Genomic DNA, 14,182 nt, shown 5'->3' with positions numbered 1-14,182 from the left:
CAAAAGTTTGACCCATTTTATAATTTGTAACCCAAACAGGGCCGTTTCTAGACAATTTAGCTCCCAGGGCGAAAAAAAAAAAATGCGCCCCCCCCCAAATACATAACATGGCATAGAAGAAATTGAGCGCGCCGGAGGCGCGCGTCAAAATAGGGGTGTGGCTTAATTTAAAGGGGTGTGGCTTAATATAAGGGCGTGGCCTAGCCGGAAAACAATTACCTTACATCACACTTTTGCGACCTGCATGACCAGACATTGGTTACCGCAGGAGTTGTCATTGTCCTCCTGCACTTTTTTATGCCACACAGTGACATAAAAAACATAAAGGCCCACACAATGACCTAGTACGCCTCACGGATCAAGGCCAAACAATGACAGGCAACTTGAATCATTATACACTTTTTATCTGTGATGCCAATTACACATGACGCCGCACACCGTGATGACAATTACACATTACGTCGCACACTGTGATGACAATTACACATTATGCCACACACTGTGATGCCAATTACATATTACGCCGCACACCGTGATAAAAATGACACATTTTTGTTTCACACCGTGATGCCCATTACACCCCACACTGGGATGGCAATTACGCAATACTCCCCACACCGTAATGCCCATTACACATTATGCCCCACGAGCCGCTGCCGCACAACTGATGCCATTTACTAATATGCCCCCACAGTGCCAGATATGCCCCCACAGTGCCACACATATATGCCCCCACAGTGACACACATATGCCCCCACAGTGCCAAATATGCCCCCACAGATATGTCCCCACAGATATGCCCCCACAGTGCCAAATATGCCCCCACAGTGCCACACATATGCCCCCACAGTGCTGGATATGCCCCCCACAGCGCCACACATATATGCCCCCACAGTGACAGCTATTCCCTCAAAGGCCACACATATGCCCCCACAGCGCCCCACAGAGACAGCTATGCCCCAACAGTGCCAAATATGCCCCACAGTGCCACAGATATATGCCCCCACAGTGCCACAGATATATGCCCCCACATTGACAGCTATTCCCACACAGTGCCACACATATGCCCCCACAGCGCCACACATATATGCCCCCAGTGACAGCTATGCCCCAACAGTGCCAAATATGCCCCACAGTGCCACAGATATATGCCCCCACAGTGCCAAATATGCCCCCACAGTGCCACAGATATATGCCCCCACTTTGCCACAGATATATGCCCCCACAGGGCCAAATATGCCCCCACAGTGCCACAGATATATGCCCCCACAGTGCCACAGATATATGCCCCCCACAGTGCCACAGATATATGCCCCCACAGTGCCACAGATATATTCCCCCATAGTGCCAAATATGCCCCACAGTGCCAATATGCCCCACAGTGCCGGAAGCAGCATACAGTAACTCACTGTTGTCATCGCCTCTGCTCTGCTGCTGCCTCTTCTTCATCTTCCTTGGGGAGGGGAGGGGAGCGCATCGCATGTCTCTCCTTCCCCTTCACTGAGCTGTCAGCCATTCATACATCGCGGGCTGTCTCCTGATTGGCTGACAGCCCAGTGACACAGTGAGAGAGGGGAAGGAGATACGCACGATGCGCTCCCTCCCCTCCCCTGGGAAATCAATCAGCGGCGCCGGCGGTGGACGAGCCGGCGCCGGAGAGGGGGAGGAAGCCGGAGCCGGAGAGGGGGAGGAAGGGAGGCAGCGCTGGGGGGAGCTGCTGCCGGGCGCCCCGGCTGTTTATTAGAGGCGGACAAGCCGTGCGGCGCCCCGGGCTGCTGCACGGCTTGTCCGCCTCTAGAAACGGCCCTGAACCCAAACCCAAACTTTTTTAGTACAGATCACATATATTCCCATTCTATACTATCATATGCTTTAGCAGTGGCTAATGATGTAATGTCCACCTTATCCTCCATAACTTGTTCAATCTGAGCGTTTACATAGAATCTTATTAAATTTATGGCTGTGCTCTTATTTTTGCAAAATCCTATTTGGTCCCGATGAATGGCACTCTGGGTCACCCCTTCTAATCTTGTGGCTAGTACCCTAGTAACCAAAATTCTCATTCATTCTCTTGTCATCTCCCGCCTTGACTACTGCAACATCCTTCTCCCTGGGCTACCTCTCACCCGCCTCTCACCTCTCCAATCCATTCTTAACGCTGCTGCTAGGCTCATCTTCCTCTCCCGCCGCTCTACCTCCGCCTCCCCCCTCTGTCTATCTCTTCACTGGCTCCCCATTCCTTTCCGAATTCTCTTTAAACTCCTCACCACCACCTACAAGGCTCTCTCCTCCTCCACCGCTCCTTACCTCTCTTCACTGATCTCTATCCACACTCCCATCCTCTTCGCTCCATCGCTAACTGCCGACTGACCTCTCACCTAATCACCTCCTCCCACTCCCTTGTCCAAGACTTCGCCTTATAAATTAACTAACTGCTACTACTACTTGCTAGGATTTTGGCTTCCATATTAATTAGTGAGATTGGTCTGTATGCGTCGGGTGATCTGAGATCTTTACCCTCATTTGGGATCACCACCATTATAGCCTCATTCACAGACTCTGGTAGTTTCCCCTCCTGTATACTCATATGGAACAGTTCAGTTAGTTTAGGGGAGATCACATCACTAAACTTTCTGTATCATTCCATGGGTAGTCCGTCACTCCCTGGTGCTTTCATGTTCCATCATATCGCACTCCCTCCTACTTATGTTAGGTAAGTCTATCCCCAACAGGTATTGTTGTATCCTCACTGGAACACTTCTGTCCGTCCAACCATTCTGTTTTAGCTTCTAGCCATCGCTCTTTGACTACCTCCATTCCCTCTTGCCAATACTTGATTTCCATCATTCTACTCCTTTCCAACTCCACGTTTTCCTGCCTGGCTATTGAGCTATTCTTTTAATTAGCGAACCCCTAACTGTTGCTTTCCCTGCATCCCATACTATATCCTGGGGGGCTGAACCCACATTACTGATGAAATACGGCTCCCACTCACTTATCAGTTCTGATCCTGCTCCCATTTGCTCCAGCCAAGACGGATGACATTTCCATAATTTACACCCTTTTTCTTTAATATGGACCAAAATGGGTGCATGATCAGATATCCATGGGGAAGGTATTCCACCTTCTCTATTTTGGTTGACAGACTATCATCCGCAAATGCCATGTCAATACGGGACATTGAATTAAAAGACTGAGAATAATATGGAAACGTTTGTATACCGGGTGTCTCTCCCTCCAGCAATCCGTCCACCCTACGTCATAAACAAATGTATCCATACCTTTATTTCCTATGTTGCTTATGGTTACCTCCCCTACTCCACCTATCCATTCAGGGGTCGAGCACGTTAATAAAATCTCCTAAGCATAATATTTCTGCCCCATCAGATTTACCTATAAACTCAATTGCCCGCTATAGTACATCATATTGAAATGGTGGTGGGATGTACGCCGTCAAGATACACACATGCAACTTATTGTAAAAACACATATCTGCCCAATTTGTCTATCTGTTGTCTCTTCAATACGAATGGCACGTTCCTATGAATAAGGACAGATACCCCCCTTGAGGTATTCGTAAACAGCGAGTGGAAACTCCATCCAACCCATGACCTCTTAAGGGCCATTGTTCTGTTTTCTGTTTAATTTTCCTATACACATCACCTGCACTCCGTACTGTTTTATCTGATTCATGACTGTGACCCTTTTTATCTTTTCATTTAGTCCCCGTACATTCCAGTATCTAACTAACATGGACAAATCCCCCTTCCCCTCCCTGTATACCACCCTGTTTGTAGTATACCTTAAACCCATGATCCCCCCTCCCCATACTCTGCCCTCCCACTATTGCCGACGTCATCACTCGCTCCCACAAGTAACAGCCTCGGCCCTCTCTTGGGGCAAAAGACAATTCCCTAATCAATGATCACTCTCACAAGTCAGCACCCTGACATAATATATATATATATACTAGATGCAGAACAATTATTGAATTTCACTATCACATTATCTGATACTAAACTAATCCAAAGAGCGAAGAGAAGGACAGAAAAAAAAAAGGTTCAAGGAGAGCAATTATTAAACACTCGCATATATCATATCCTGGTTACTATTTCCCATGTGTTTTACAACCATCCAGCCATTCTGAGACCTCTTCTGGGCTGGTAAAGAACTTGGTCTGTCCGTCTGTTATTATCCTCATCTTTGCCGGGAATAACATTGAATATTGGATATTACGTTCTCTCAGCCGTTTCTTGACATTGACGTATTTTATTCTTTCTTTCTGTACCTCTCTGGCAAAGGGCCAGATATACTAAGCTTGAAAAGTGATAAAATAGAGAGTGAAAAACTTCCGGCCAATCAGCAGCTGACTGAAATGTTACAGGCTGGTTTGAAGAAAGACAGTAAGGCGCTGATTAGCTGGTGGTTTATCACTCTAAATTTTATCACTTTCCAGGACTTAGTACATCTCACCCATAGTCTGGAAAAGTCATTATATTTACACCATCAATTGTCGTCTGAATTTGGGTTCTGGTCGTACAAATTATTATATCTCGGTCTCTGTAGCTTAACAGTGTTGCAATCAATCAATGTTCTCTAGCAATACTTCCGGTTTATCTCCCTCCGTTTTTTCCCGTTATGCCAATCAGCCTGATATTGTTGCGGTGAAGTCGCCCTTCTATGTCAGATAACTGACTGAACATTCGATATTATCCCGGGTTCGTCTTCCAGTAGGGAGATTGTAGCCTCGGGTTCTGTGACTCTTGTTTGTATATTTTGCCCAGATTGTCTCAATAGCCCAATTTCGGCTTCAGTCTTCTCCCCTAGGGCGGGATTCTCCAAACTAAAAATGCTGTAAAAACCCAGTTTTCTGGGTTTTTACTGCATTTTCTTGTGCAGCAAAGCCCCACCACTGGGGCTTCTCTGCGGGGGGTTACGCCAGTTCTAGTAGTAGTTTGTTTATTTATAATGCGTCACAAAGTGTCCGCAGCGCCGTACATAGCAAACAAGTTCTAGATGGTGTAACCTCATGGAAGCCTATGGGCTTTCCTTCGCGTCCCACGCCGCCTCGCGCACCCCCCGCCGATCCGATTGTAGATTTATTGGGTGACAGGGACTCACATCTTTCCACATTTGTAGACCTCGTTTCAGTATTAGTACTTCTTGTGTACTTTTCAAGCTTTGTAGCACTTGCTGTTTGCCCTGTTTTCCCCATTTCCTCTGGGTACAATCCCCCCTTGAGACTATTTAAATCATAATTTACTTTCGCAGGGGTATTTTCCTTTGCTGGCTCACAAATACTGTCACTGGCTAGTATGTCGAAAAAAAAAAAAAGAAAGAAGAAAAAAAAAAAAGAAGGAACGTCACACCTAGATTTTCAGGTATAGCAGCCAGGTTACTGGGCTGTGTGTGTGTTTATAACCCCTCTCTTTCCCTCTATCCCCTGCAGTGCTCACAGCAGTATGTTTGTACAGGGAGTACTCCTTTGCCTCTCACTGTCCTGCGTATCATGGTTCACCCTGACACCGGCATTCATGTGGCCTTCTAGCTGCGAGCCTCTGACATACTGTGTACAGGAGCCCGGCCACACACCTGCTCCAGCCCGCTCACTCACACACCGCCGCATGCGCTGCCCTGTCGCCAGCCGCCTTCTGTCTGCCTCCGCTTCCCCGGACCAGGCTGCAGGCTCGGTGACCTCCTTCCTCACTTCTCTCCGGGCAGGCATCCCACCTCCCTCAGCAGGCCAGTTCCTTCCCCTGCTAGGTTCCTTCACCCCTCAGAGCGACATGCACCATTCGCTCATGTGCTGCACGTCAGAGGGCTCTCAGGATCCCAGATTAAGCCTTCGGGGGAGCCCGGGGTCACTTTAGACAGGGGGGCCCCCCTCCCACTTGTCATTACTGGCTGCAAACTGCATGGGCGAATATTTTCATAAACACAGAGTAAGGGTAGCATAAACTTGGTCCATGGGTAACTGCAAGGGGTAATATAAACATATTTATACAAAAAATACCACAGCCTGTGTTTGTCCCTCTGTACCTTACTCTGTAGAAGACCTCACAGGCTCAGTGCTACCTCCCATGACGAGGCCGCTGCTGCTGGTGTCCTTCATGGGCATGAAAAGCATATAATGAGCTCCACCAATCAGAGCTCAGCACAAGCCTCTCAGCCTCTGCCCTCTGGTGCATTAGTAAACTCCCAGTAATGCAGTGCACACTTGTGCAGTCAGTGTGCCTTGGCTCCCGATACTCAGCACCATTAATCATTGACACATTGGCAGATAGGTGAAGCTGCAGCACTACCCCACTCCCATGCACAAAACCTGTAGCTAAAAATATATATATATATATATATATATATATATATATATATTTTTTAAATGCATGCCAACCTAGATAGAGGGGGCCCAGGGGTACTGACCCCTTGTGCTCCCCCTTAATCCGGCCCTGCCTACGTTGAGTCATCCGTGATCACACCCCCATGGGCAGGATTCCAATACAGGCCACATTCCCAGATACTGCTATCCTATTCATGCCAGGGAACCATCCTCAGCCATTGGAAGTAACTTTTTTTTTTTGCTGGGCAATATCCACAGAGAGAAAGAATAACAACCTATTCCCTCTTATGTGTGCTGGCGGCCACCCCAGAGATCAAGTGACTCCTTTGTGTGCTGCAAGCCATCTTAGCTGATTCAGAACACAGCTTGTCCCAGCTCAGCCCCAGCCTGCGGTCGCTGTCTGCATATGTAACACACAATCCGATTGTCAGCTCACTAGCACCTGCCGCTTCTGCCTTCCTCCCCACTGGTAACATGCGTGGTAATGGCGGACAACTCACCCGGCTGTAGCAGATCAGATCTGCGGCACGGCTATTTCAAAACTCGAGATGACTCGCGTGCCAATAGGAGCTAGATGTCCGACAGCCAACCAGGAGCCACCACTGCCGCTCCTGGCTCCCGGACTGTGAGCTCTGATTGGCTTGAGTGAGCCGGCGAGAGATTTGGAATAGCTGCAGACCTGCTCATCGGTCCGGGTTAGCTCTCCCGGTGGCATCTAAGTCTAGCCACCTCACTGCAGACACCATAACGGCGACACTTTCACACTTCCTGGGTCTCTAACCAATCATATTGCAGCACAGGGGCAGGGCTGGGTAATTCTCTAATGAGGACACGGAAACACAAGGTGTGACCACGCCCCTAAGGGGGTGTGGCCACATGGTCCCTGATTAGGCCACACCCTTACAATGTCCCCAGGGCCCAGCCAGCCTCCCAGCAGCACTGCTTGCTGTGTAAATGGAAGTGCAGCCCAGCTGTGATGTTTCCAGTCACTTAATTTGCATAGTGCATGCCGATTGGCTGATGAACTCATTGTGCTCTGCCCCCATATGGGATAGGGCGACCTTCAAGGAGACCTGCTCTGTTAGCAGTGGCAATTAGGACCTCATCCATCATACAAGGTATTCAAATTAATTCTGAAGAATATAAAATTGCATTATTTGCTGATGATACCTTGATATTTATTTCGAACCCTTCACACTCTATCCCGGCCCTACTGCATCTCATTGACTCCTTTGGATCGATCTCAGGATACAAAGTGAATTTGTCTAATACCCCTTTTACAACGCCTCAAAACCCCGGGTCAGAGGCGGGTCAGAGGCGGTGTAAATATGACACACCGGGTTCCTTTACACGGGACTTCTACCCAGGTCCTGACCTGGGTAGAACATGGCTAGGAACTGGGTAGAGGGCGGTGTAAATGGGTACGCCAGGTCGGATGACCCGGCTCACATTTACATCAATGGGGGACGTACAACCTGTGGACCGCAGCATCCGCAGGTTGGACGGGGGGCAACAGACAGCCTGCGCTGCTGTCTGTAATACTCTGCAGACAGCAGCGGCGACAGCGGAAGAGGTGAATGGATGCCTGTGTTCGGCATACATTCACCTCCCGGACGATGGCTGGGGGGGGGGTGCACGGGGGCTGGGGGTATCCCAGCAGCTTACCTTGGTGCTGGGCTGCTGGGCTACTGGGATCACCGCAGTCCCGGCGCTTGGAGATGATGTCATCTCCAAGTGCCGCCTACGTCTGCACTGCGGGTGGGCACCACAGTGTAAATGGAGTAAATCCCGGATCCGACCCGGCTTGGATCCTTCTTCCAAATGCCGGGATTTTTGGTGTAAAAGGGGTGTACGTCTGAGATTCTGCTTCTAGGCAATATTGAGCCAAACTCATGGAAACATCTAGATATTCCCTTTACTCTTACTAGTTCTCACTTAAACTATCTCGGAGTCCAGATTAGTGCTAATCTCTCCAGGCTGTATTCCCTTCATTTCTCACAAGCTATATAAAAAATAGCCAGGAAATTAGAAGTTTGGAAGGATCTCCCCATTTCTCTACTAGGCCGTCTAGCTGTTATTAGCTCAATTATCTTCCCGATAATCTTCTATTATATGCAGATGCTCCCCATAGCATTGCACAGATCGGATATTTCCTGCCTTGAAGCGCTGTTTTCTAATTTCGTGTGGCAGAACAAACGCCCTAGAATCGCCAAACCGAAGCTTCAAACATTGAGGTCGGAAGGTGGGTTTGGATTCCCTGATTTGGACAGATACTTGTCAGCTTCAGGTATATCAGTGACTGGATTGTAAACAAAGCTACTTATACAGATCTCATTTTGGACCGGGCTGTTTTCTACCCTCTTGCCCCGGGGGCTCTGATTCAGGCCAGAAGTACTGATATCTCTTTGGAGATAACGTCTCATATTCTGTTTGGGGGATACATATATTAGATGGTTAGATATGAACACCTTGAATAATTCTGCATCGTATATGTCACATGTCACAAGATATATGTCAGTAAGTATAATTTCTTCATCAGTGCCCCCCGCCACAGGTCTGGAGCATCATAGGCTTAGATTTCAGTCGCCAGCGATTGTGTATTGATCTGTGGCGCTCTTTATTTGTACTTTATTTTTGTTATTATTCTATGTTATGCCAAGTTTTGTCTCCTTTATTGTTGCTTTGTACGGCGCTGCCAAACACTTGTGGCGCCTTATAAATAAAATTATAATAATAATGATAATAATCTCAGTTTTTCTTTTTGAACTGATGTGGGATACTGTCCAATTATTCGTATTGCATACCCTTATGTTTCTGTACCGAATATTAAACTATTTGTACTGCAAATAAAAACTTTCAATAAGAAGTATAAAACAAAAAAAAAAAGTTACAGTATAATGTTGAAAGTCAAAAAAAAAAAAAAAAAAGGAGACCTGCTCTACCTAATAGTACATAATGGTGCAAACTGCAGAAGATTCATCCAGCGGTGTTCGAGATTATCGTGTTATGACAGACAGACAGGCTACAGGTTTATACTACCCTGTTTCCCCGATAATAAGACCTACCCATACTTCTGCAGAACAGTCCAAAATAAGCCCTAACCCGAAATTAAGAACTAGCTAAATCCCCATTTTGCCCAGTCCCTGCGCTACACTACATTGCTTTCAGCTCCGCCCCCACATGAAATGGGTGCCGCTGCCGCTGTTAAAGATTTAACAGTGACATCCAATTACAGCTGCAGTCTCACTCTCTCACAGTCAGCGCGCACACTACCCTTGTTTTCTTCTAATTACGCTGGCGTGCGGAATTCGGGGTATGGACACTCATGATAATGTTGTTGAAGAAGAAGATGACATGCCCATTTTTATAATAAAGGTAGATTTTCTGATTCACACTTACCTGTTTATTGAAATTGCTGTCAATGGTAATTAAAAAAAAACCTATCCCAAAAATAAGCACAATGGTGTTTTTTGACTGAAAAAAAAAAAAAGACTTATTATGAGGGAAACACGGTATGTAAGGATAGCATTGTCTCATCTATTATTATTATCGTTTATTTATATGGCGCCACAAAGGTTCCGCAGCGCCTGACAATACACAAATGAGCAAAAACACAGATAACGAATTACAGTACAAGACAGTTTAGGACAAGTACATGGTAAATATGGATAGTTGCATCAGGGGACAGGACACTGCTGCAATCAAAAAAGAAGAAAGGCACATGAGGAGAAAGGGCCCTGCTCGTGAGAGCTTACATTCCAATGGGGAGGGTTAGATAGACAGGGGGGACACAGAAGGGGAGGGGCAGACAGACAGGGGTGACACAGAAGAGTAGGGGCAGACAGACAGGGATGACACAGAAGGGGAGGGTTAGAAAGACAGGAGTGACACAGAAGGGGAGGGGCAGACAGACAGGGGTGACACAGAAGGGGAGGGGCAGACAGACGGGTGACACAGAAGGGGAGGGTTAGACAGGAGTGACACAGAAGGGGAGGGGCAGACAGACAGGGGGGACACAGAAGGGGAGGGGCAGACAGACGAGTGACACAGAAGGGGAGGGTTAGACAGGAGTGACACAGAAGGGGAGGCGCAGACATACGGGTGACACAGAAGGGGAGGGGCAGACAGACAGGGGTGACACAGAAGGGGGAGCAGTGAGCATAAAGAGAAGGTTAGGATGAGTTAGGATCTATTACATAATAATAAGTGTAATGAGTTCTCCAGACAACAGAAAGAAGCACCAGAATGTGAGTGTGACCCCAATCTCTGTCTGTCCCCAGGTCCAGGCCCCGTGATGCGGGCCCTATGTCTGTTACTGTCCCTGGAGGTGACGCTGGCTCTGAGTGACAGAATACCGTAAGTACTGACAATCTCTGGGTCCCACATACTGTGAACCACTAATTACCACTGTTCTTCTTCACCTAACCAGTGAAATTCAATCTCATTATGAACTATTCCAAACATGGAGGTTACCTCTGCATCCCCCACTGCATCCCCCATGCATCCCCCACATAGCTGCATGAGCATGTTAGCACCCCTCCTCCATAGCTGCATGCGCATGTTAGCACCCCTCCTCCATAGCTGCATGCGCATGTTAGCACCCCTCCTCCATAGCTGCATGCGCATGTTAGCACCCCTCCTCCATAGCTGCATGTTAGCACCCCTCCTCCATAGCTGCATGCGCATGTTAGCACCGCTCCCCCATAGCTCCAAGCAGCGACGGACTGGGCCGTCGAATCTGCCCTGGCATTTGTGCATGTTGTCGCGTGCATGCACACGCCGGGCATGTGAATGCGGGAGAGAGGGAAATAGCGGTGTCTGATGCCCCCCTCTCTCCTGGACCTCAGCGGCGCACAGAAAGAGCCACCGGGAGTGCAATGGCTCTCTCTGTGCACCGAATGGGAGGAGGAGCCTCCACCTTGCAAGAAGAAATCACCCCACTTGGCCATCGGCCCCTCTGGCATTTGCCAGAAGTGCCAGATGGCCAGTCCGGCACTGGCTCCAAGGGCCAAAGGACGGAACTGTTATATCTAAGCAGCGCTGACAGCGCCATGGGGTGATCACATGCCAACCTTTGCAAATGGGCAACACTTAATAGCGGGCGAATGTTAAGGTCGACAGTCAATAGGAAATCTGCTCGCTGTGCACCGGATACTCACAGTCCACCTATTGCATATAAAACTAGGCACTATATGGGGCAGATGTATTAAGCCTTAACAAGAGATAAATGCAAGGGTGATAAGGAGAGATAAACGTCCAGCCAATCAGCTCCTTACTGACTTTTTTACAAACACAGCCTGTAACATGACAGCTAGCAGGTGATTGGCTGGACGTTTATCTCTCTTTATCACCTTATATACCAGGGCTGGGCAATTGCGGCCCTCCAGATGTTGAGGAACTACACATCCCAGGATGCTTTGCATTAGTTTTGCTATGTGGCCATGCTGAAACTGATGCAAGGCATGCTGGGATGTGTAGTTCCTCAACATCTGGAGGGCCGCAATTGCCCAGCCCTGTTATATACCATATACCAGCTATTCTCTAGTCACAGACTAATTCTGTGCTTTGGTAACTATTATAATAATACCTTTATTTATAAAGCACAGAGGCACCATATTATGAGGGTTTCCAGGTGCATTAATATTAAAGTATATTACCTACCTGCTGCTGCGACTGAGACGCTGCCGCCGTGAAACGAAACAAGTACCCATCATGCTACTGTGAAATGGTTAATCTGGTAGAACATGGAAAAGCAAAAACGAGAGTGAATAAGCGAGTGTGATTTTCTGTTTGTAACGAGACTTCTCATTGGGCAATGTAAATTCGACATTGACTGACCTTGAAACTTGGGGTGACTTTTGGTGTCAGAAGTGAGACATTTATTCCCATTTCCATGTTAGATACTTTGCAGTGATTATCCCACCGGACCTGTATTACCCATCGCAGGAGACCTTCTGCATCCACACTCCCAGTGACCTCAATAGATTTACTAATATATCTGTGGATCTAAAGATCAAGTCTGGTTCCAAGACTCTGTATACGATGCGGCCCAACAGCCCGAGGTTCCAGTGCGAGTCTTTCCAGGTAAATTCATGAGCTTTGCTGATTTCTATAGAAACAAATGAAACATCAGTTATTGTCATCCAGAGACGTTATAATGAGCAGTATATTGGTACAGAATCTGAGAAACCATGAACCATAGAGTAGGATCTACATGAATACTGGAAAGTTTCCGGTACTTACAGTTACACCGTAATACAGGTTTTATCTTTATTACATTGGAAATGTCTTTAGTTTCTTATTTTATCTATTTATATTTAATTAATTTCTTATATGACATTATTGCAGTGTTTTCTTCCTGTTTATAGGTTTAGTTATTAGAATAAAAAAATAAAACAAAAAAAAAGCCACGTTCTGCCAAGGAAGTGAATTATTGATACTTTTTTAGAAATTCAGAGTTTACTTAAATACTAACATTAAAAAAAAAACTTCCAATATATTATTATACCCTCGTTAGGGGGATGGCTATGGGCACAAGGTTTGTGCCAGAGTTACCACCCTTTTATGCTTTTGTAACACATTTGACAGAAATCTGCTCATCTTTTTAAGATACATCAATTTGTCTGTTGTTACCCAGTTTGTTTGATCTCTGTTTACAATTGTAAAGCGCAACGGAATCTAATGCGCTACAGGTTGAGTATCCCGTATCCGAGCATCCGTTATCCGAATTATTCCGAAAACCATACATTCCAGAAAGTGAAAAAAAATTATTTTTTTTGCTAAAAACTCACTGGGGACATTTGTAACAGCATCACTGGGGACATGATATGTATCTGGCACTATATATGTGCAAGAAAATGATTGCTTGGCATTCAAATTCAATATCTGAGGTAGTACACAAATTTTGTTTCATGTTTTGAAACCTTGTTTTTTGAACAAAAAAAATATATTTGTGTGTATTTTATGTGGTAATAAAATATATTTGTGTGTATTTTATGTGTTTATACAGCATACATGCAAGATACTTCAAAATACATAATTGAAATATTAAAATATTCCGAAATACGGAATAATCCGTTATCCAAAATTCTCCTGGTCCCGAGCATTTTGGATACGGGATACTCAACCTGTATATAAGACGCTGTAACGGAATCTGCTGCGCTATATAAGACACTAACGGAATCTGCTGCGCTATATAAGACGCTGTAACGGAATCTGCTGCGCTATATAAGACACTGTAACGGAATCTGCTGCGCTATATAAGACACTGTAACGGAAGCTGCTGCGCTATATAAGACACTGTAACGGAATCTGCTGCGCTATATAAGACGCTGTAACGGAATCTAATGCGCTATATAAGATACTGTAACGGAATCTAATGCGCTATATAAGACGCTGTAACGAAATCTAATGCGCTATATAAGATACTGTAAATAAATAAATTAGTTTATTTGAGCTGTACCTTGAGAAGCCCCTGATTAAATCCCTTACCCCTGAGTTCTACCAGCACTAGTAAATCATCATATGCATAAATTACCTCTGTGTCCAGGTTTCTCTATTTGTCTGGATATTAGCTAAAAAGTCCACAATATTACAATATTAATGACCCATCTCCAGGTTCCGGAACCTTCTGGGGCCACTGAGGACATAGACATTGAGGTACAAGGACATGAGGTTGGAGGCAGCAAGGTGCAGCTCAGCACCAAATCTCTGACTGTCCGAAGGAAAAATACTGGAACTTTCATCCAAACTGACAAACCCAAATATAAACCAGGACAAAAAGGTGAGGAGTGCAGAGGTGTGTGGGGTCCTACAGAGGTGTGTGGGGGTCCTACACGGGGGACA

The 14,182-nt window shown here is 46.4% G+C and overlaps 1 protein-coding gene across 1 annotated transcript in view; it reads left to right on the top strand.

Moving 5' to 3' along the window:
• LOC146009483 (alpha-2-macroglobulin-like protein 1) overlaps positions 1–14,182 on the top strand; it is a 196,413-nt gene that overhangs the window by 22,375 nt on the left and 159,856 nt on the right. The window contains exons 2-4 of the mRNA XM_083149909.1: positions 10,618–10,693; positions 12,238–12,421; positions 13,955–14,120. Coding sequence (XP_083006035.1) covers positions 10,618–10,693; positions 12,238–12,421; positions 13,955–14,120 — 426 coding nt within the window. The remainder of the gene's footprint in view (positions 1–10,617; positions 10,694–12,237; positions 12,422–13,954; positions 14,121–14,182) is intronic.

The sequence above is a fragment of the Crinia signifera genome, chromosome 6 (genome assembly GCF_055691185.1).
Source record: "Crinia signifera chromosome 6, ASM5569118v1, whole genome shotgun sequence".
NCBI classification, from domain to species: Eukaryota; Metazoa; Chordata; class Amphibia; order Anura; family Myobatrachidae; genus Crinia; species Crinia signifera.
This window is presented reverse-complemented; position numbering and strand designations above follow the sequence as displayed.